The 24,438-nt window shown below is 39.6% G+C and overlaps 1 protein-coding gene across 1 annotated transcript; it reads right to left on the minus strand.

The window, feature by feature from the left end:
• Positions 1–26: 26 nt before the first annotated feature.
• On the minus strand, positions 27–22,987 carry LOC117267927 (calpain-15-like). The gene is made up of 13 exons (XM_033643998.2): positions 22,857–22,987; positions 20,086–20,273; positions 15,149–16,238; positions 14,125–14,333; positions 12,725–12,908; positions 11,656–11,879; positions 11,428–11,553; positions 11,176–11,328; positions 10,841–11,002; positions 9,108–9,328; positions 7,248–7,393; positions 4,862–5,040; positions 27–2,627 (listed from the first exon to the last, which is right to left on the minus strand). The coding sequence occupies exons 2-13, from the start codon at positions 20,244–20,246 to the stop codon at positions 2,450–2,452; spliced, it is 3,033 nt and encodes a 1,010-aa protein (XP_033499889.1). The 5' UTR covers positions 20,247–20,273; positions 22,857–22,987; the 3' UTR covers positions 27–2,449.
• Between the last annotated feature and the right edge of the window lie 1,451 nt (positions 22,988–24,438).

Here is a 24,438-nt window from a genome sequence, read left to right on the forward strand (position 1 = left end):
CCAAAATATAAGAGATAAGCCAAAGATAAAGAGCTATTCATGTTTTTAATGACAAAGCATCATAACAGCTTTCAAACATTTGCATAGTTTATACGTTTATGTCTCTACCAATAACGATGTTTTGGATTAATAAGCACAGAATACTTGTCCCCACTGTGCAAGTTTAAAACACGAGAATCCAGCATAGTTTAAAGTTCATAAAGTGCTAATGCTTTCACACAGCCAGCCTCAACCCTATACCCTTATTTAACCATCCTACATTAGGTATTAAGACTGAGAAATACCGAGGAGAATAAACACCATGTTTGTTATTACTGTGAATATCCTTGGCAGCCAGTTCAGACACAACTAACTAAAGTTAATAACTTCTACTCATCTACCACCAGTGCAATTAAGACAGTTTGGACCTGAAGACCAGCCTGTGATCTGAAATATGTCTGTGAAATATAAAGTGCATCATGTGTTCACTAACAAGATCTGTACTAAATGTGTTTGTGGAGGAATGTGCAACTTCTGTTTCGTTGGAGGAAGAGCTGATCTGAAGATAGAAATAATCTCACTTTTTGATAGACAGGGTTACTTCAGCCAAATATACAAACAAAGACATTTTAGTACAAGCAGTGGCATCAATGTCATGTAGGCCTATCTATACTGATGAAGTCTCTGGTAGAGATCTTACTGGATCTGTGAACCAGCACACCATTATTAAACGCTGGGCTTTCAGTGTTTCTCACAAACAGAATTACAAAGTACAATATTAACAGTCAACACAGAGGAGAGAATGAACCAGCTGGCCTGTAAACTAGATATATTTTTCTAATGTTGTGTTGTCTAGGCCAATAATAGTCAACTAGTCAACTCAGGTGTTTTGTACTTTGGTAATGGCTTTGCATCTTAACTCTATAAGCAGATATCTGCATATGTATGCAGGTTTGGTAGGCGACTGGACAAGATTTTGGTATTGCAAGTGTCTGGATTTCGTTTGTAGTCCGAGTAGTATTGAACAAGTCATGTTTGAATGGCAGATAAATAGTTTGTGTGGAGGCAGAGTGCAATCTTGAAACCCACCAGCTATTGTCTGACAATTAGTTACCTTTTTATCATCTTAAAAAAAATTAGCTGCATTCATATGCAGATATCTGCTTATAGACATTAGCCGAAATGACCAATACACAGAAGAGGAAATCTCAGCCCGGATATCTGCTAGCTACACCAGATCAGCCCAAAAATATGGCCCTCATTCCCAGGGGTTTTATCGTCATTATTAGCTGATGTGTTCAGAGATTGTTTGCCTCTAATCTTAATGAGGATGGTGTTTATGCATTCTGATTTATCCCTATTTTCCATTTTAGTTTCAGTAAGGTAGTGATCTGTTGGTTTAAAAAATATATAGAATTTTTTTTTTTTCAGTGAGGAGATTTGGGGATTTTCTTAATGCGTTTTGCACTTGAGCCTGTAAGGAAAATAATGCAAGAAAAAAAAGATATTTGAAGTTTAAAAAACAAGATTTTTTTGGAAAATGTACATGCCTAAGAAGGGATAAATAAGAACTCTAAGATCAGATTCAAAGTACTGGCAACTCAAATAGTGAAGCAGAACATGTTTCAAGTTAGACAAATAATATATGAGCTAAGTACCTAAAGAATGTACATGTGGAAAATTCTGATGTGTGGCACGGTTCTATGACTTTGGATGGAAAATGCAATATTCAATTTCGTTCTGTCAATAAGTAAAAAATTGTTGTTTACCTTCAGTATAACTGAGTTCAATTTGCTGATTAATGGACATATACAGTACCAGTACTTTAGAGAACAACTTTGACAAATATTATCCGTGTTTATGTTCTTTGCAGGCAAAATGTATATTTAATTTATTTAATAAACTGATGCTTGAATTTCTGTTACCAAAAGTGAGGAAATAAAAGAGAAATATTGTTATTTTTATGAATGAATGATCAACACTTTTGAGCCACCACAGAATGCAATGAAACCATTTTTATAATGGCTTACTATTTAAACCAAAGAAATATCAAAGTGTTTTGACAGTGAATCAGAAATGACACTGTGGCATATTGTATTACCTCTCTATTGTCTTTACTATGTAACCTAAGTAAACTAAAAAGCTTCATGGCTGTTTTGTCCTGCCCATTGAGAGTGAATTCAAACAGTGAGATTATTTCTGTTTCTGAGCAGCTCTGAGTTAAAAATGTACGCAGAGGTGAAATGGCACCATGTGCCTGCTCACTAAACATGATGGTCTCTTTGCACAACAGTCCAACATTTATGGGAGACTTGCCTGTTTTCCATCAACAGTCAAATGACAAACAAGCACAACTTCTAAAGTGTTGGACTGTTCCTTTAAAGAAGCTGCCTCAGTGTTGAGACCTCATGTCTAGTGTGTACTCTGTGACTTCTCAACAGTTCCCCTGACTCATCTTCCCAGTCAGCAGTCAGAGAGGTCGAGGCTGATGCAGACCTGCTGTCTCCGGGCTCAGAGCAGGACTGTGTGTTGCCTTTGAGGGACTCCAGTTGCCCAGAGAAGCCTGGACAGCCTTACGATGAGCCAGCCTGTGTGTGATGGAGAACCCGGCGTTTCCCTCCAGCTGAGACAAAACCACGAGCACCTGTCTGTGAGAGAAATAAAGCTTCGCTCACATCCACATTCAACTGACAAACACTCAGAAGTTCAATATGAGCATAAAAAAATCTTATCTGACTGAGAACAACTTTAAGCTACTTGTACTTTATTTGAGTATTTCCATTTTATGCAATCTCTGATACAGTACATGTCAGAGGGAAATGTAGTTTTTTTACTGCAGTTTAATAGTTATTTTGCAGCTTCAGATTATTAATATGATATATAAAATTATATATTATTATATAATAATAATATAATAATATAATCAACCAATATATGATATTAATATAGGTTAAGGTCATACCGAGCAGTATATAAAATGAGCTTTTACCAGCTGCATCATTTAAGTGATGAACCCAGTAATGTATAAATAATTATAATCCAAAAAATAAACATTTCTCTGAAATGGGCCATTCTGCATAATGAGTACTTTCACTTTTGGTATTTCATGTGTATTTTGGTGCTTATACTTTTGTACTTTACTAATGTTACTTAAGTAGTACTATGTTTGCAGGAATTTTACTTTTTTTTACTTGTAACAATGTATACTCTGTGGCATTTCTTTTACTAAAGTATAAGATTGAATTACTTCATCGCTGCAGTCTGGGAACTTCTACAGAGCATTTTGCATTAAATGGAAAATATGTTTCATGTTATTATGGCACCTTTTATTTCATTCTTATTTCTATTTCTACTCTTCAGAGAACTGTGGCTAATGAAAGACATGCAAACACACACTGCTAATGGATTGCTGTGTCACATGAACACAGTGTTTCTACACATAGTCTTTACGTCATGATTGTCGCAAGTAAAATGTAGCTTCTCAGAGTTGTAAAACCCCGCCTCTGTGTATTTTTGGCATCTTAAATCCCTTAATTTGTGGATTTGTTATTCAAACTCTACATCATGGACATATTTCATGTCTCATCTCAGATCTCTCAACTCATCAAAAAGAACTGGAGAAATTTTCTGTGTGGTGAAATCTGCTCCCAAGGAATGTGAATAATCCAGTGATTTAACCCCTAACATCTTCTTTCATCAATCTGCTTTTTTGTTCAAATGGATGTTTGGCTGAGGAAGAAATTTTGCATCAGTAAGTTCTTTTGGAAACCAATTCTGTTCTTGCGCTTCTAGTTCTTTGTGCTGCATCCAAATTATTTCACCACAGTAAATCATATTTGCATAAATAATCATTACTAAATTCTTGCCGACTTGAGGGGCACAACGAATCCTTATTTTCATGAGGGATTCGTTTTTGATTAAACACCCAAAAAAAATATTGATAGTCTCTACCTATTCTTTTGAATGAGTCATTACATTACATTACCCACAGTTTTGGTTTATAATAAAACAAAACAGACAAACATAAGCCCATTTTACACTGCCTTTTCAAGGCAGGACTTCACTCTGTTATGCTGCCTCACTACTCTGTATAAATGGTACAATCGCTGAACGGGGGGACAGAGTTGTCTCACCTTTAAGCCAGCAGTGGAGATAGTAACAGTGCTGAAACAGCGCCTGCATAAAAGGTACAGCTGGCAGGATGGGACCCAGTTAGGACCCACATAAGACCCTTACACTTAAAGCCCATCCGGGCATCCACGGTTGGCCCCCATGTGGATCCTGGGTGATGGGGGCCACATTTGCCGCCCATGATGACCCCATATGGGCCCCACGTGGCATTGCTGGCTGGGGACAGGCGTTGATGTTTTGATGAAGTGTTATGTGTGCAACCCACCGCTGGGAGATTTTTTTTTAAAAAGCAGCTGATAGCAGTTAGCAGCTAACTCAAAAAAGAAGAACAGCGGCCAAAGATGTCCGCAAATACAATGAAAACAATGAGGTCTAGGAGCTCCTTACCCCCCAAGCAGAGAATGAGATCAGCCGCCATATGACAGGGATGGTAATTGATTGATATTGCATGTTATGCCATAGTTATTGTTTATAAAGCACTGCGGTTACATGTCACACTAGAGACAGAGGCTGTTGTGTAACATGTCATGCCTGTTATGTCTCTTTTGCTTCAGCAATGCCAGTGTTGTGTAGATGTCTGTTCCCATTGATATGTGTCTTTACATTTTTACAGTTGGTTCTGTGTAAAAATGCAAAGGTAGCATAAAGAACGGACTTCGTAGCGGCCCTAAAGTGCATTTTCTGCATAAAAAGGGCTATAAGCTTGTCCTTATATGTGTCTTAAACAACTAATCATTTGTCATCAGTGAACCTGTGCAGAGGAGGAATGCTGTCGATGGTTTTGAGGCTGCTGCGTGTCGACACCACGTTGAAGCTGTCGCTACAGTCACACGACACGTGGAGGTGATGTCTTGGGTGTCTGTTTTCCACCATGACGATAAGCCCCGCCCAGCCGTGTGTCAGGTAATAACAGGTCATCCCCTCTCGACCCTGTGGTGAAGGAAGTATTCAGATTCTATACTTCAGTCAAAGTATTAACACTACGCTGTGAAAATACTCCACTATTAGAACTAAAACCGTACTCAAGTGAAAGTACTTTAAGTTCTTACAATAAAAATACTCATTGTGCAGTGAAATGTTCCCGGTCTGTATTTTACTATTATAGATATATACAGTACAGGCCAAAAGTTTGGACACACCTTCTCATTCAATGCGTTTTCTTTATTTTCATGACTATTTACATTGTAGATTCTCACTGAAGGCATCAAAACTATGAATGAACACATGTGGAGTTATGTACTTAACAAAAAAAGGTGAAATAACTGAAAACATGTTTTATATTCTAGTTTCTTCAAAATAGCCACCCTTTGCTCTGATTACTGCTTTGCACACTCTTGGCATTCTCTCCATGAGCTTCAAGAGGTAGTCACCTGAAATGGTTTCCACTTCACAGGTGTGCCTTATCAGGGTTAATTAGTGGAATTTCTTGCTTTATCAATGGGGTTGGGACCATCAGTTGTGTTGTGCAGAAGTCAGGTTAATACACAGCCGACAGCCCTATTGGACAACTGTTAAAATTCATATTATGGCAAGAACCAATCAGCTAACTAAAGAAAAACGAGTGGCCATCATTACTTTAAGAAATGAAGGTCAATCAGTCCGGAAAATTGCAAAAACTTTAAATGTGTCCCCAAGTGGAGTCGCAAAAACCATCAAGCGCTACAACCAAACTGGCACACATGAGGACCGACCCAGGAAAGGAAGACCAAGAGTCACCTCTGCTTCTGAGGATAAGTTCATCCAAGTCACCAGCCTCAGAAATGGCAAGTTAACAGCAGCTCAGATCAGAGACCAGATGAATGCCACACAGAGTTCTAGCAGCAGACCCATCTCTAGAACAAGTGTTAAGAGGAGACTGCGCGAATCAGGCCTTCATGGTCAAATAGCTGCTAGGAAACCACTGCTAAGGAGAGGCAACAAGCAGAAGAGATTTGTTTGGGCCAAGAAACACAAGGAATGGACATTAGACCAGTGGAAATCTGTGCTTTGGTCTGATGAGTCCAAATTTGAGATCTTTGGTTCCAACCGCCGTGTCTTTGTGAGACGCAGAAAAGGTGAACGGATGGATTCCACATGCCTGGTTCCCACTGTGAAGCATGGAGGAGGAGGTGTGATGGTGTGGGGGTGTTTTGCTGGTGACACTGTTGGGGATTTATTCAAAATTGAAGGCACACTGAACCAGCATGGCTACCACAGCATCCTGCAGCGACATGCCATCCCATCCGGTTTGCGTTTAGTTGGACGATCATTTATTTTTCAACAGGACAATGACCCCAAACACACCTCCAGGCTGTGTGAGGGCTATTTGACCAAGAAGGAGAGTGATGGAGTGCTGCGGCAGATGACCTGGCCTCCACAGTCACCGGACCTGAACCCAATCCAGATGGTTTGGGGTGAGCTGGACCGCAGAGTGAAGGCAAAGGGGCCAACAAGTGCAAAACACCTCTGGGAACTCCTTCAAGACTGTTGGAAAACCATTTCAGGTGACTACCTCTTGAAGCTCATGGAGAGAATGCCAAGAGTGTGCAAAGCAGTAATCAGAGCAAAGGGTGGCTATTTTGAAGAAACTAGAATATAAAACATGTTTTCAGTTATTTCACCTTTTTTTGTTAAGTACATAACTCCACATGTGTTCATTCATAGTTTTGATGCCTTCAGTGAGAATCTACAATGTAAATAGTCATGAAAATAAAGAAAACGCATTGAATGAGAAGGTGTGTCCAAACTTTTGGCCTGTACTGTATACGTATATGATGTGTTAATTAATTAATTATATGATGGATTAATATTACTTCAGCATTAATGTGTTGCATTTTACTGCCTTAGATGTTTAAGGTTATTCTAATTTTAACTCCTTTATGTACTGTTTGGTAGTTTAATCAACAGCAATGCATCATATTCTATAAGATCATCATATGTTCGTAGTGTGGCTGTCCTGTGACACCACTTTTCATGGTGTCAGAAAAACAGCCCTGTATTCAGCTTTGTGATGATGCATTTTCCAGCTGATCCAAGAGGGTTTTAAGGAGTATATTTAGCTTAAGAAGTGGAAGACTTTAATTCAGGACTGCATTTTAAATATGGATTTACCACTGACCCAATGAGCAATGACAAGGACTGAGAGAATGCAGCATTACCTCATGTCTCTCTCCCTTAGTTTCTGTCAGCTGGATGATGGCGTCGGCAATGGTGGTGTTGGAAGCGGTTACGTGCTCCACCATGACCAGTCTGGAGCTGTAGACTGCCAGCATGTAACCAGGCACCTCTGATCGACTGCAGCTCGCTGTAAAGATGCAACAGTGGCTTATTAACAGATCTAAATTATGTATTGCAAATCCATTTTAGCTTTGGGATTGATTATCAACCTGCTAAAATTTTGGACTAAAGTGAGAGATAAGAGTAAAAATTTCTCTTTTTTAATCCTACTTAAAAACTTCAGAATGAAAATTTATCTGAAGTAATACGCTATGTATGACCCAGAATGAGGTAGTGACTGTTGACTCAGTATACAAGGAGTGTATTACACCAAAGATAAACACAAAGGCAAACATATGAGTAAATGGCTCTTACAAATATTGATTACTATTAATATGTTAACTTTGCTAGCTAGGCCATTGAGACAGTTACATTAAAGCAACACAATGGAGGATTGCGCTTTTTACCTCACGGGGTCCCCCCACAGACGAAAAACGGTATTGTCTGTTACAACTGTCGCAAAAATCTTTCTGCGCATGCGTTTGTTGACAAGCCAACGATACCGGTGAACTTCCTGAAGCTGGTCATGTAATGCGCTATCATCATGTCTTCAGAACAGGTAAAGTAGTGATATAGCATTTTGTACATGATTAGGCTGATTATTTATTTATTCATTTTCGAAACTCAAATATGCGTTGCTCTCTGCATGTCAGGGTTAAGGTTAGGGTTACAGCGTGCACACACACCCCCACAAACACACACACACACACACACACACACACACAAACTCAGCAGAGTGAGGTCAGACAACAGCAGAGAGGCTGCGGTGCAGATGAAGGGAATATAACTTCAAGATTACTCTAGTTGACGAGAACTGCACTTGTTACTTTAAGTAAGTGTGATAAAACCTCTGCCAGCCAAGCCAATACTTTATCAATACATGTGATCAGCATGTAGAAAGCCGTATTTCAATCTTCTCTGTCCGCAGTCTCTCATTCACCGCTATTATGATTTACGATCGCAGTCGACACAAGAACATTGCGCTCGCGGTGCTAACAGCAAAGTGTTAAAGACAAACTAAAATGAAAGCTGTCTGTATGTAGGCTAACACTTTATCTTAAAATGTACCTGAGGCAGCCGACCTGCAGACAGTGAGTCTCCTAAGTAGAGGGTAACAGCAGTAACAGCGCCAGGTCACCATCGGTCAGGCATCCCTCCTCTTTCAGCTCTCGCAAGCGTGTGAAAGCCAGGCCTTTTGTTTGTCGCTTCAACAACCACGTCTAACTTCGTTCACCTCGGTTCGGCTACGCTACTCTAAAGAGAGGAGGGGGATGTGACGAATGCCGTAAAGCAGCCAAATTTTATAGTCTTTTTTGTGTCCTGGTTCCTACCCGAACCCCAAAACTGCATAGTGCCAGTGCAAGTGAAACAGACGCTCTCAAGCAATGACAGAGGTGTCATCCAACCTATTGTGAGTTGATGATCACAAGGATCTTGAATATATATATTTTGAGGGCTCAAAAACTCCATTGTGTTGCTTTAATCTTGATTTGCAAATTGTTGGTGGCGAGTTTAGTTCAGGCGCCTTTTGCTCAGCAGTTAGTTTAAGTTTCTCTATTATATCACTTTTTTTTTTCAATTTTATTTTTCCTGCCTTTGCCTCCAAAGCTACTTTTTGTATGATGCGTAATAAACTCTGTTGTCAAGTAATGTGCATATTTTTCTCTTTCAAAAAAGAAATAATTTCATTTTTAAGAAGTTGAAATAGTTTTTGAAAAACAGCCTGATGATGGTGCTCTTACTTGTCCCCTCTGTGCCGATGCTGTGCCAGTGGTTGAAAGCGCAGCAGAGCACAGCATATTCTCCTGGCTCCAGCATGACATCACAGCCTACAAACTTTCTCACTGAGCGCCGGCTGTGAGCCAGGAGACGACCCAACGTCGGGGTACCTGAGCTGTCATAGGAGACCCGAAACAACAACACACACAAATCCAACAGGTGGCTCTCTGCTGTGTCCCATCGCCTGAGGACACAGGAGAAGGAGACAGGATTAGTTTATACATGGATCAGTTTGTAGTCATCTTAATCTAAATCTTTTATTGCCTCATATATTTGCATTGTGGCTGACATAATGGAGGACTGAACACAAGGTTGTTTACTGAGATAGAAAGTACAGAAGGTCAGTCACCATCATATCCTGTTGAGCTCATTATACTCTGTTGTCTCACAAGAACAGCGTGCTCTCAGGATGCAAGCTTACTTGTAGTTCCTAGAGTCTCCAAAAGTAGAATGGGAGCCAGTGTCTTCAGCTATCAAGCTCCTCTCCAGGGAAACCAGCTCCCAGTTCGGGCTCAGGAGGCAGACACTCTCTTCACATTTAAGATTAAGCGTAAGACAGGCATGTCCAGCATGGGGGCAAATTGTGGCCCCGCAGACAAATTTTAAACAGCCTGCAGCTTGTCTTTCAAAGCATACCATATGTTGCCCACCGCACAATATTGGTTAATCAAGCAAGATCATTTTGCATTTTTTCCTTTCAGCTCAGGATGGCAGGACTATCATACACTTTTAAGACATGCACCATGTGAGCACAATGCAGACAGCACTAGTGTGTCTTCATAAAGAAATGGTAAACAAGCAAAGAAAGAAAGAAAGAAGTGTAAAGTTGTGTTTATTAAATTTTTATGTGTTTTTAAAAAACTTAAATAATGCATATGCTGCGAGAAGCAGCTGGCCTATAGGTATTTTCAAATGATCTAATCTGGCTCCCATAAAAAAAAAAAAAAGGACACCACTGGTTTAAGATCATGCCTATAGTTAGGGCTAGCTCAGGTAAGTCCTGAACCATCTCTTGGTTATGCTCCTATAGGCCTATACTGCTTCCTTTGATACACTGAGCTCCTCTCTCCTCCTCCTCTCCATCTGCACACATTCATGTTCCATTAATGCACTTTTCTAATCTGACATCTTCCCTAAAGTTTTTGTGCTTTCCTTTTTTGGATGGCTGTTATTGTTATTAATGTTGTTGCTGTGCATCTCTCTCTCTCTCTGTCTCTCTCTCAACCCAACCAGTTGCGACAGATGGTGGTGCACCCAGAGCCTGGCTCTGCTTGAGGTTTCTTCCCATTAAACGGGAGTTTTTCCTCCCCGCTGTCACCTTGCTTGCTAATGTGGGAAAGTTGGGTCTCTGTAAAGTGAAAAACATGGTCTTGACTGCTCTTTATGAAAAATATAATGAGATAACTTGCATTGTGAATTGGTGCCATTTAATAAAATTGACTTGACACAAAGCTTTACAATGAAGATTGCTTTGTTAAATGTGTGTTACAATAAAGGAGAAGATAACTGAATCTTTTTTCAGCTCGAGCTCTTCACTCTGAACAATCTCCAAACAACTTCCAGGAGAAAACACAAGTAGTCCAAATTGACCAAATTATTGTCTGCATGTACTATCTCCAGTGTGTTGGACAGAACCTATCTCAGACCTGTAATTACAGTTATGTGAAGGTGCAGGTCAGATGTAGCACTGTCTTACCTGCTACCCTGCTGGAATAAAGCCAATTCCATAGCTGTTCTCTCCAGCACTGTAACAGACACCAACGTCACCGGGACGTCGGCTCCTCGGGGGAAAACACCCGGCGCTCTGACCTCCTGCCAGTCTGAATGTATCTTACAGATATCCACTGAGTCAAAGTACCTGTCAGGGTCAAAATCACACTCAAAGACACGTGTGAACACATTAACATCTTTCCTTATTCAAAAAATGAATAAATGCTTTATTGTTTTCTAAGTAAGCAAAATATGTGACACATCTTAAACTGGGATTGTAAAATGAATACAAAATCAAACAGAGTTTAACTCCTGATCTACCTGATGAAATCCCAGAAGTCCATCCAGAACAGGCCGTCCTCAGCTCGCTGGGCGCACAGCTCCCTTTTTACATGCGGAGGCCAGTTTGGCCAGTCGTCCGCCCAGGGTCCAGTCCAGGAGAAGCGACCCCAAGGGTTCCTCAGTTGCAGTAACCTTAAAAAAAACACAACAGACTGTTGCATCGCTATCTGAAGGGTGGCTTTAATAAGTTTGTGTTTTTTTCATGATTGGAAAGCAGACTTGACTCCTCACCTATGACCGTCTACATCCCTCACATCGAGGACAGAGTAAGCATGTCGTGGGCGTAAACCTAGGGACTCATACTCGGAGTCATCTACCTTCATGTTACCACCTCCACAAGATGCCCCCATCAGGAAACTAGCAGCACATAAAAAGGATAATCTGTTTAGGATTAAATTTTTGAACAGATCAAAATGAAAAACTACTACAGTCTTTTCAGAGACTTTTCCTGACACTCACCCTGCTTCTTTGGAGCTCAGCATTTTGGCCCAGATGAGGTCTGTGTCAATGGGTTCTTCCTTGGGGTTGGTGGCACTGACCTGGAGGGCCAGCGACTCACAGGGGGCCCCTGTCAGTGTGGAGAGCCCTTCGATGGCACGACCTGCCTGCAAAGCAAAGTAGGAGCCGTGGAGCTTGGCCAGCGCTTTTTCAATCAGAGCCACCCAAAGCTGCTTCCTCTGGGCCTGGAGAGGGAACATAAGGAGAAAAGGATTAATTATCTCCTGTACTTCAGCTTAAAAATGGTGATGAACAGAGGAAAATCAGCCCTGCATATGATGAAATAAAAAAGAAACAGAACTCAAAACGGAAATGTGACAGACAACTGGTACAATGTTGTTATGCAGAGAGAAGGATGTGGATCCTGTTAATGATGTATGGGTAATGTTGAAAGTCAAACAAGTGATGTGTTGTGATTTATTTAGGTAATCTGACATAGTAGGAAAATGTACAGCATGAGGACAGATATGTTGTTAAACTTGCATTAGCGTCACCCAATAATGCAATCACTGAAAAACAAGAAATACTGACTGCAGTAAATTTGGCCCTGAGATAGTTTTTTGTCAGTGACACAAAACTAATAAAGTTCTTCTTCTACTACACTTACACTGTGAAAGATGACCTTATGCATAATGAGCACTACTTTACTTTTGCTACTTTAAGTATATTTTGCTCATAAAACGTACTCATACTTTTACTTGAATGACAGTTTCAATTCAGGACTTTTACTTGTAATGAAGTATTTTTATACCGTGGTACTTCTAGGATCTGAAAACATCCTCCAATATGGCAGCTGAGTTAAAAAAATGGAATGCTAAAACAATTAAAATATAAAAAAGCATATCAGTTGCAGCAAATTTTTTCAAATTAATCACTACTTGGCCAATTCCTCGTACTTTTTCACTTTTAAATTTCACTCTGTACTTTGTTGCAAGTCCAAGTCCTTTTTTGTGTGTGTTTTGTGGCTAACATATTTACTTCTGCCTGACACCTAAACATACAGTTGAGTGTTTTGAGTTGAAGATTTTACCTGAGAGAAGAGGAGGTGGCCGTTCTCATCACACGGCAGCATGTCGTCCACCAGCACTGTGGTCCACGAACCATCTTTGCATAGACGCACCTGATAGGCTCCTTCTACACATATTGAGCGAGTCACCATCACTTTCTCTACCAGCTCGGGACGTTCAGCCAGAACAGCCAAGGCACTCAGGAACCTGTTCTCCAAAACATTCAGACACACGGTATAACTGACCTGGACCCAGCAGTGGTGGAGACAGTATTCTGATCCTTTACTGCAGTAAAAGTACTAATACCATACAGTAAAAACACTCTCTAACAAGTAAAAGTCCTGCATGATCATGTATGATCAGGAAAATGTACTTAATGTATTAAAAAACATCCCTTGTGTCTGTTATACTTTACTATACTATTACATATCAAATCATCAACATTGTTATGACTCATGCATTAATGTAAAAAAAGGATTTTACTGTTGTAGTTGGTTGAAGCGGAGCTCATTTTGAACTATTAATTAATGATTATTTTCATTAGTTTAATAATTGATTCGTTCCTAAAAAACAGTGAGAAATCCCAACAGCCCGAACCTCAACATTATTACCGATACATTACAATTATTACAGGGGAAAGCAGCAGATCTTCAGATCAGTGAAACTGAAACCACGAAAGGTTTTTAGATGAAAAATGATTTAAATTATCAAAATAGTTGCCAATTCATTTTCAGTCAATTGACTAATTCAAAAATTCTCCAACTTTTTACACTGTGTACCACCTCAGAAAATATAAGACTCTCCCAGTACCCCCATTATGATGTTAAAATACAGTTGTGTAGGTCTACTCTATTCAGCTACTAACAGTTTGTGCAGGAGGCAGATGTATTCCTAATCAGAACATTAAGTTGCTGTTGACAGTTACAGCCATGCTTTAGGAAGGGGTAGCACTAGAACTGGCACTTTAACTCTTTCGCACCCTCATCAGGTGCTGTGGAGACCACTGACACTGCTTCAGTAGCTATAAGCACTTGTGCTCAGTTGATTGTCCTTCACTCCAGTTTCAACAGGGCTGCTGGAAATATTCTCCTCTGATCAGCACTTCTCTTCCTAATAGTTTCCCATTTGGAGCCACGATTGCAGTGTTTTTAAAATATTCATTTTACCTCCACTTACTATCTCACCATCACAGGATAGCTCATAACTGATTGTGGAGTGTGGACGTATGTACTTTGACAGATTTATCGCAATTTTCTTATTTCCAAAATGTTTGTAGAGCATTTCAGGCAATAAAATAGCAACTGACAGTCAATAAATAGTTTAATTTCTTGTTTTAATTTGGGCCACATCTGTTTTACCCTTCACCCATGTGCAGTGCGGTATGCATGAATACAGTGGTAAATGTGGGGTTGAGTTGGCTCACCAGCAGTTACCCAGAAGTCCTTGCAGGATGTCAGATGGGCGAAGTGTGCGGAAAACAGACCACTTCACTGCACGGTCTCTGAAGTTGCAGCAGTTGATTTCTTGAGGACGAAGCCACTTTCTAACCCGATGCTGGACACTGTCATCCACTGGGAAGCCCACAGACTTTGGACCAGGAGGGAAGCTGTCATCCACAAATGTCACGTTGTTCTGGGAAGAGGGAATCAAATTACAGAAATAACTGAACCTCAAACGTGTTGCAGGAAAAAAATGAAACAGACTTTATTCAAATATAAAAAATATGACCAGGAGTTTAGACTCCTGATGTTTAAGTGCCATTACTATCATATTTTTAGACTGATGTTAGTTATCTTGATGGTGTTACACAGCATTAAGGTTTTAAGGTGCCTTTTCTATGATTGTATTAGAAATGTAATTCATGATTTTATCATTGTGCTTCTGTTTAATTCTAATTTTGTGGCATATGTTTGTCTTGTGTTGTTTGTAACTCGTTGTTGCCGATCTTGTCCAGGGTACTGCTGAAAAAGAGACTTTTAATCTAAGAGAGGATGTCCTGGTTAAATAAATATTAAAGAAAAACTAAAAAGAGCGAGAGTCAGGGGTTGAGGATTCTCCTGCTCTAAATATGTGACACAACTTGATACAGTGTGATACGACTACGACAATACTTTTGGAATAACTTCTTGTTATCATAGCAAGTTATGTTTTCTGTCACAGTGACTTGAAAGCCCCATCATCTTGTGTCTTGTTAATTTAAAGAGCACCTCCAGACATGTTCATTGAAAATACATCTACTAAATACATGCACTCCTTTTCTCTTTTTAGAAAAACAACATGAGCTCAGAGAAACTTTCCTCCTTCACCAGATTAATTTGAAAACTATGCACAGTGAAGCTGAAACATCACAGTGAAGAAACAGTTTAAATTAAGGTATACTGCTACTTTAAAGGTTCCACTTGGAAAGCTAATAGTCTAAGCGAGCCTGAGTCGTGTTGTGTACAAACCTCTTTGCAGAAGCTGATGATGTTGTCCCACAACTCCTTGGCCTCTCCTTCATCACTCTGCCGCAGCGCCTCCACCAGCATGCTCTCCTTCCTCTTTGGGGACAGAGCTGGTTTAAGCAGTGCAGCGTGTAGCTGAGGCGTGTGGCAGGCCAGGCAGTGTTTGGCTTTTACCTCGTTAATGAGAGTACAGGCCGGACATGACCACTCCTCTGTCTTGTTAACAGGGACTATGCATGGTGGGAACGATGCAGGTGCATCTGGTGCCGGTGACAGCGGTGACATTTCCTCCTTGAGGATGCTGAGGCGTCTGCTAGGCAGGAGCTCTGGTTGGGCAGAGAGTTGTGAAACAGCTAGCGTTGATGGAGAAGGACTTATGTTATGAGTCTGACTGAGGCAACCTTCTGGAGGTGGCACTTCTCTGCGACTGCAGGGAAGAGGATTATTATGACCTGAAGATGCTACACTGAGCACTGAAGAGTTTGTTTGTGGATATGAAGCTTCCACTGGTAAACACTCTCCTCCAGTTGATATGGAAAGGGACAGCGCTCCTGCTGCAGGCTCTGGTTGGTGTACTCCTGCTTGATCTTCAGGCATGAGCAAGGCATCAGCAGGGATCTGGGGGAGAGACAGCTTGCGTGGTCCGCCACAAGCAGAGCAGGACATGGAGGTAGGGGTGTTCTGCAGAGTGCACCTCAAACACTCCCAAACCAGGCTGTTTTTTACTGCATCTCCTGGCTGTTTTTTATTTTGCTGCCTGCACGGCTCATTAGACGATGGCCTAAGGGGACCAGAGCAGCTACTGGAGCGCTGAGGGCGTGGCTGGTCCTCAGACGAGCCCCGAGGTCGGTCCAGTGCTCCCGTGTAGCCACACAAAGAGCAGGCTAGGGTGTCTGCGGGGTTGGCCAGAGTGCAGCGTGGACAGGACCAGCAACCGTCCTCCCTGCTGGTCCCCTGCCACATCCATCGGGTGTCGGGTCTTCGCCGAGGGGCTTCACAGATGGAGCAGCGGGGAGCAGCAGCTGCGTTGAGGAAAGTGCAACAGCCACAAGCCCACTGGCTCCTCTGCATGGGCATCGAACCAGAAGAAAAACTGGAGAGAAGACACGAAACTTCAGAATTACACTGTTTATCATATCAAATGCTTTATAATGATATTCTTTCCATGTATGTGTATTGTATTTTTTGTAGTGTACTATCACTGTGTAGAGCTGACATATTGTATAAATCACTGATACAACTCATATCTTATATTTAGTTGACACATCATGGCTGCTGGTGTTGCCATACTGGATTTCTTTTGCACACATTTTTGCACAACTCTGTTATATCCTCGTCCTAAGGTATCATACTGTATATCTTCTTATCTTCTATTTATATCTTTTCCCCATATGTGCTGTTATAACATGAATTTACACTCTGTGATCAATAAAGTTTCATCTTCTCTTACACTGGCTGTAACTGTTTTTCTTCTTAATTAATGGAGTATTGTAGTCTTTCTGTGACTTTGGCATGACAGTGGTCAAACTCACTGATATAATAACCTCTACATGTATCAGCCAATAGAATGTGTCATATGTGGAAAATATCACAACAATTTTCAGCTGAAATCTGGTTTCATGTAACCGTAAAATCTCAAAGGGAGAGAAGGAAGAGAGAGCCGGGAAGACGAGAGGAAAGATCCAAATATAAATGGGTGCATTATACCCTGTGGTGTCTCGGAGGAGAAAATTAAAATGCATGAATATGGAAATGATACAAGAAGCTGCTCTACAGAAACAACATAAACTGTTACCCACAGACGGATGGATTCTATAATATTTGTGATTTCTTACCTTCCTTGCGAGTTAATCCAGGCATTTCACCACCTGTGATACACTGAGTTTGGTTCAAAAACACTGTTGTACATCTAAGATTTATGTTATCATTGTGATCAGGTTGTAAAACAGACCCAGATTATCTGTGCTGTGGCATCCAGGGAAAAATTTAGACTGGAGGAGCCAGTGGGACATCTGTGTGGAGGCTGGCCCACATTTTCTATCTGTGCTTTAAGTAGCTTTGGCATCAAGCCGGAAACTTCCAGCACAGTCCAACCTGGACAGGTTATTGCAGTACAAACTGTCGCTAAGATGCAGGTGTTCCTATGATGCAGAGCTCAGCTATTTCTTCTAAACAGAATGAAGCAGCATGAAGAATGAATGAAGCAGAGATACTTTGCTGCTGCACGGGTGGCTTTTAAAAACTCACATAATGCCTCCAGTGCTACCTAAAAATGACTCTTATTTGACAATATTTTCAAGCTGAATTGATATTTTACTCCACTGCAAATTCCCAGAGTACCTTCATTAGTTCCTGTGACACACACTCAATGAAAGCATCTTATTATAGTCTCAATTTGAAAATAATAAGTAACTAATTATTTATTCATTCACAATGTTAATTATGCACATATATATCAGAATAAGAACTTTTTCTTCATAAGAAGAAATTTTTTTAACATTTTATAAAGAGCTTCTTCACCTAATCCTCAACATTTCAAATCGTCTCAAATACAGTAAAAAATATTCTGGAATTTTACTTTATTCTTTTAAATTTGCCAAGCAAACACACACACACACACACACACACACACACACACTCCCTTCAAGCCCAAAACTCTAGGGTTACTAATTAAAGTTTTTGATATCTGACTCACTTCACTAAATCACTGGAATAGATGATTTTACATTTTCTTGAAATCATACTTCAAAATCTCCTGCTTTGTAAAACGTCATCAACATTTTTTCAGACGTCACTGTTAGTCCATTTGCATCGAACTGAATGTAAAGTGGCCTGCAGACCCAAATTCCCTCTGAAGAGCTTCTCCAGACTACCGTCTACAGTTCAGTCATCAGGGATTTCCCTGGTCGCGTTACATTTCCTGTCAGAGAGTAACTTGACTCCTGCTAGGACCAAGCCTGATGGAGGTTGGGACAGTGTGGCAGCAGAGGAGACTTACACTGGGCAAAATATACAGTACGCAGCACATTAGACAGAGGCAGAGTAATAATTAATAAGTAGAGATTTGAACAAAACTCAGGAAGCCTGAGGTTTACTTCATATTGAACGATTCATGAAAAATTCATGACCACATTCCCAGGCCCGGGATGTCCACACAAGTGTAGAATATAAATTAAACATCCACCAGCTATCACATTTAAGGTGCAATGTGTGGCGCAATAACATTAATAAATCACCATGATCACTCATTTTTACACTGCGAGTTAACAAACAAACAAGACTGTCTCAGAGAAGATCAATAGCCTCTTTTTTCTTGTGTTTATATTTCACATATGAATCACATTTGACAGAGACCAGTGTTGATTTGTTTCACAACTCTAATCAGGAAGACGACTCTGGGTCCTGCGCCAAGAAACATGTTCACTGAGTTATTTGGATAAATTTGTGGTTTAAAACCATTCAGTGGATCTAAAAAGAGCTTTTTCACGCATAAGAGTTATTTCTGTCTGTAGTTCCAGGACTGTTGATATGACCTACTCAAGTCTGTTGTATCAGCTGAGTAAAAGTTGTGTTGGTGTACTGCCAACTCTCTTGGTGATTTCCAGGGACAGAATATCAGCCGATGAAGTGGAGCATTCATGGTTTGGTAACCTCAGAATTGCAACTCTGCTTTTTTTCTGATAATGTAGTTACATCAGGCTTAAATGGACTGTGACCTCCAGAGTGCTCTGAGCTTTTTTCCAAGCTGAAGTCTTGAATCGTTGAGCTCGTCACTGTTTGGTACACTTTACCTTTATACTGCCTCTTCTACCTGTGTACCTGCACACTCCACAGTTTTCATATAAATTTATTTTAGCCTGTCTATATTGCATTCTTTTTATTTTTATTTTATCACTGTAAACCAGTCTACTACAACAATATATTTTATTTTATTTTTTCCAATGTTTAAACTTCTGCACAGTTACATGTTTTATGTCTTGTTTTCTCATTTTTACTTGTATGTTTTTCTTTTGTTCATATTGTAGTAGCTTTGAAAGAGGGAGCCTGACAACAAAGACTTCGATTTGGCAATGATGAATGAGATAGTGTGTCTGCAGTTATGAAAGAGCTGAACCTGAAGGCGAAAGTTCTGAGTTTACACATAAAACTTACCTCAAGTGCAGGAAGCTGAGCTCTGATTATGTGCACACACACACACAAATACTTTTACAGAAACAAAAGATTTTGAAGAAACTTTGCAAACTAAAGTACTACTGTGTTCAGACAAAGTTTTACTGACAGTTTTAGGCGGCACAATGGAATACAAAGTCACTTGAAAGATGGGACTAAACGTAAATTCGCTGGGGCACTGAAAATAGACACAAAGATGCGTCTGTTTGAGCTGAAATGTTTCAACTTATCCCAGGCCTTTTTAAATGTGCTGAACATATAGAAGGAGAGACTGGAAGAAAATAACAGAGGAAAGCAGAGTTTTCTTTTTGTCTGAAAACACCTTTAGTTGTCTGAAGCAAAAACTTTTTTTGCAGAGTGGGAGTGACACCCCTGAAATAAGAAATGCCTTTATTAACATCAGAGGAATTTTTGAAATGTTTAGGCAATATAATATTAGGTTTAATAAGCTTAGGGGGGAGTGAGAAATGGTACCGCATTACACAACAGTGATCACATATTTAATAAGTGAGGAGATTGTTTAAACAGCCATGAAGCTCAACAGGTGAGTAACTGATTGATCACATCATCACAGCTTCTAGAAGAAGAAGCACTTTCCATCCCTATGGGAAACCCTCAAATATCGTATCCTAAATTTTACTTCATGACCGCCATGGTTTGCTAAATTGTAAGTTTTGTACTGTACTGAGACTGTTTTTCACATAACTAGTTGACGGATTGGCCCAAAGACTGGTGGGACGACAGGTTTCCCCTCATTGTTCTTCTCTTACCTGCGCTCTCTGTGCCTGCTGGGTCTGGGAAGCTGCCGAGGTATGGAGGTGCTTTGGCTGCTCCTCAAACATCCCATGATGGGGGAGGGGGGCAGAGCTGCACCTCGAGGGGCAGCATCGCCCTCAGCGTCGTCAACAAGGGAGGAGGTGGAACCTCCCATGATGCTGCTGGCTCAGGAAGAAGGGCCCTTAAAGAGGAGGCAGAGGGAGAGTTGGCATCTACTGGTGAAATAAACTATTCTGATGTCTAATTAATTGTTTCAGTCATTTTTCCAACAAATATCCCAAGTGTTCTCTGATTCTTCTCAAATTATAAAGATGTGACACTTTTCTTTGTCACATATAACATTATACTTAATATCTTTGGGTTTTAGACTGTTGTTCAGATAACACTATTTAAACATGATCTGTTGTGCTGTTAGAAATTATTATGAGGATTTTGTTTTTCTATTTTCTGATATTTTATAGACAAAATGACTACTTGAGAAGATAATCAGCAGACTAATTATTTCTTTGTGACAATAAGCTGAATTTACATTTCTGTCAAATAACAGCAAAATTACAAAAATTAGGGTTTAAACATTTTTGTTAATATTTGTTTAAGGACTGGGTCAGAGATTTACCTTAAAGGTAGAGTGTTTAGGATTAAGGGTCATCTATTAGCAGAAATGTAATATAATATTCATAGCTGTGTTTTCATTAGTTTAAAACTAAGAACTGTTGCATTTTTGTGACCTTAGAATGAGCTGTTTATGTCTACATACAGAGTAGCACAATAGCCCAGAAAGGACAAACCAAACACTGGCTCTAGATAGGGCCATTTGCGTTTTTGTGTCAACCACTGTAGTTCTCCACACAAGTTTCATTTGGTTGCAATCTGCAACCTTACCACTAGATGCCACTGAATCCTACACACGAGACCTTTAATGTAAAATGACACACAGTTAAAGGTCCCACAGTTTTCTATTTTCCCAACACATTCTCATTTCCAACTTGACAAATACTGATGCTTGGTAAGTGGCACTACACATCAAAATATAAAGCGCTAGATACCTCTCCTGCATCAGTTTTGGATGCCAAAGGATGGCGTGTTAATTTACCCTCCTTACATGCTCTGTTTCCTTAAAAAAAAAATTAAAAAAAATTAAAACATTCGTAACAAAACAAAAAAACAAGTATTTTTAGGTTTACTTCCTTAGGTTTAGGCAACAACGGCACATGATTAGGTTTAGAAAAAAACATATCATGGTTTTGCTTTAAATAGTACATATTTTTCTAACTTCATGTAACATCACGTGACATATGTCTCTGGTGTAGCATGCTACACATACAATTGTTATCAAAAGAAAAAAGAAAAAAAGAAAAAAGTGAGTGCTGCACTGGGCCAAAACCATCAAAAAAACGCTCAGGTGCTCTTCAAAGACAGGGAATGAAATAGATGCAATAAAGCTGAGCTGAGCTTGGAATGTATTTCTGAACACTTTCTGAAACTTTCAGTTTACAATCAGGACAGTCCTTCTGTTTTTATTGCATCTGTTATAAAAATAACTTGATTTCTTTTGGTTTCACATGGGACACAAACAGCAGGCTGCTGGGTAAAAGTCCAGAGATGGATTTTTTTTTCCCCCATGTAAAATAATCAAGTGTATCTTCTCCATGTTGTGGTCTGTGGTGGCTTAAAAGAAACTTTGTTATGCTGATCAACTTTCCTGTTCAACTTCTGGCTCCTTGACTTCTTGGCAATCTGCAATTTTATTACATCAGGGCAAATATAATATGCTGAGAAAGATCTTGTGATACAAACAAATGCTGCAGAACAGCTACAAAATGGACCCTGTGGTGAGATTGTTCTGCCACGTGCTGTTCACAAGGTCAAAATTAAACATCTCGAATCATGTATGTCCTGCTCATAGTTCTCATTAGTTTGAACAATATAAAGCTATCAATCTATCACTTCCATCATACATATAAGTGATAAATGTTATCTGTCATAACTCTACATTCACAACATAATAATATCATACTAATTTGATATGATACTTAAAATCAATAAATGAAGGATTTTCAAACTGATAAAAACATTTTTTTATCAAAACATTTCAAACTGCAGACCTGAAACTGACGTTTTATATTGATTGGTTTAAAAATGCATGATATTTACACATAAGTCAGCAGGGACAAATTAGCATCAGTGCTCTGCAAAGAAACACATATTTGAAGCTACACCAGTGAGTGACATTGCTCAGACTGTTTTTTGACTCATACAGATGTTATGCATTGATTCAGCTCCCTCCCTGCTCACTCCACAGTTTTGTCCTTGAGCAAGGACTTAAAATCTGTCTGATAACCTCAGGAGCTCCAGCTCCAGATGCATGTGATACAGACACACAGATAAGAAGACATATGATCTCTATCAAAAATCCACTTTTTGTGTCATTATAAAAATCCCACCTCAAAGCATTTGGTCTCCCTCTTTGTCTGGTTTGTCTTTTATCTATGTCTGAATGAAAAAATGACAATCAATACATTCAAGATTTAAATTTCAAGAATTAAAACTGATTAAATACTCTTTGCATGGTTTCAAGAATGCATGCATGTACCAAGTGAATTCCTCTGTACCTCAATGCAGATGCATCCCTGCTGATAGTGAAGTTCACATAGACTTTAGGTAACCTGGTGCACCTGCAGTACAGCTGGTGGCTGAATGAGAAACTGCAGAGCAGCATGAGGACGCTGAAAGAAACATCAGCACCATGGACAGTTGGACTTACCTGGCTGCAGTCAGGACACGCTGTGCAACAAGGGGATGAATAATCCTGCCAGCTGTCTGAGATCTCCATGCATCCTCTTTAATTTAAGCCCCGATGTGCACAGTCACCACTGCTCTCCTCTCACCATCACTGTCAAGTTACAGGGAATTATATACACTTCCTGTCACAACATTCAAAATAAATCTGCTATTAATCATGGGGTGCAATGTTTTTGTGCACTACCAGCTTCCATACAAAAAAAATTAAAAGAAAATAAACTTTTTGATGGCCCAAAAAGTACAATCGATTACAACACTGGAACAATTATTCAGTAATTCTTATAGTTCTTCTCTCTAATTCTGATTAGTCAATAATTCTTCAACTTTTTTTTTGATAATTCACTAATTGTTGGTCACTTCAAGTAAAACCATTAAAACATTTTCTAGTGTCAGCTTCTCAAGTGTGAAAAATATGCAGTTTTTCTTAGTCATGTAGGGCAGTGAATTAAATAGCTTTTGAGTTCTGGACCGCTGGTGAGATACAGCAAGCAAACTGAAGACATCACCATGGGCTCTGAGAAACTGTGAATGTCATTTTTTCCACATTTCACAGAACAAACAAGTAATTGAGAAAATAATCTGCAGCATTATTAAAAATGAAATGAATCTTTTGTTGCAACTCCAAAGCAGTTCATATAAACTTGAAGAACTAGCAGTGTATTTCAAAGTGGTTCCATGCAGTTTTTATTAAGTAATAAATAAATAATCTCACAAGTCTGTTCTAGACCCCCTCTCTGTACAAACAAATGTTTAAAATGAAATTAAGTCAACTAAAACATGTAAAAATAACATTACTGTAGTAGGACGACTAGAGCAGGAACTAATTAATTTAACTTGATTGTCTTTTTTATTTTTTAATTAACCCATTTAATGTATATATTTTGTCAGATTAATACTCAAAGAAAAAATATACTTTTTGTTTTAAATTTTGCTCTCAGATCCTCATATGTCATAAAATGGAAACATTTTTGCTTCATATGTGACAGACTTGGACGTTTAATCAATTATCAGAATTGTTGTTGATCTAATTTTCTGTTATGTCAAATTGTTTGAGCACTAATTATGACCCACACTGACCACCATAAGCAACTACTTCCATCAGCAGAAACATCAAAAAGGATAATCTGTATTTTTCTATAACTTAGTCCAAATTAAACAATTTAATTCATGTCATGGAAACTGATATGAGCCAAACTCTGTTCACAAACTACAATCTCTGCATGTCTATGGTGAGTATTTATGAACCTTACCCACCCTTTGTTCCTGTATGCACACACGTGTTGCTCTTTTATTTTGAAGGACATTTCCCCTGCTTCTGGTCCTAACTGTGGCTTTGGCTAATTGTATCTAGCTTGACGCAGCTCTCCTTTTTTTCTTCTCCAGGGACATTTTCCTGACAGGACACCGGGCAGCAGCCGGGACGTATCGACCTCTTGTCCGGTCAAGATGAATATCTTCTTCCCTCTCTACAGTCCTGACTGATGCAGGCTGGGCTAAACACAGACATATGTGGATTCAGTTTCACCCCTTCGCCACCAAACACC

Source organism: Epinephelus lanceolatus, chromosome 18 (genome assembly GCF_041903045.1).
Source record: "Epinephelus lanceolatus isolate andai-2023 chromosome 18, ASM4190304v1, whole genome shotgun sequence".
Taxonomy (NCBI): Eukaryota; Metazoa; Chordata; class Actinopteri; order Perciformes; family Serranidae; genus Epinephelus; species Epinephelus lanceolatus.

Coding starts and splice junctions, on each gene's coding strand:
- LOC117267927 (XM_033643998.2), bottom strand. CDS start 20,246: ATGGGAGGTTCCACCTCCTCCCTTGTTGACGACGCTGAGGGCGATGCT. Junction 9,329..10,840: donor TTATTCCAGCAGGGTAGCAG/GTAAGACAGTGC, acceptor CTGTGTCCTCAG/GCGATGGGACACAGCAGAGA. Junction 2,628..4,861: donor AGCATTCCTCCTCTGCACAG/GTTCACTGATGA, acceptor TTTCTCTCACAG/ACAGGTGCTCGTGGTTTTGT.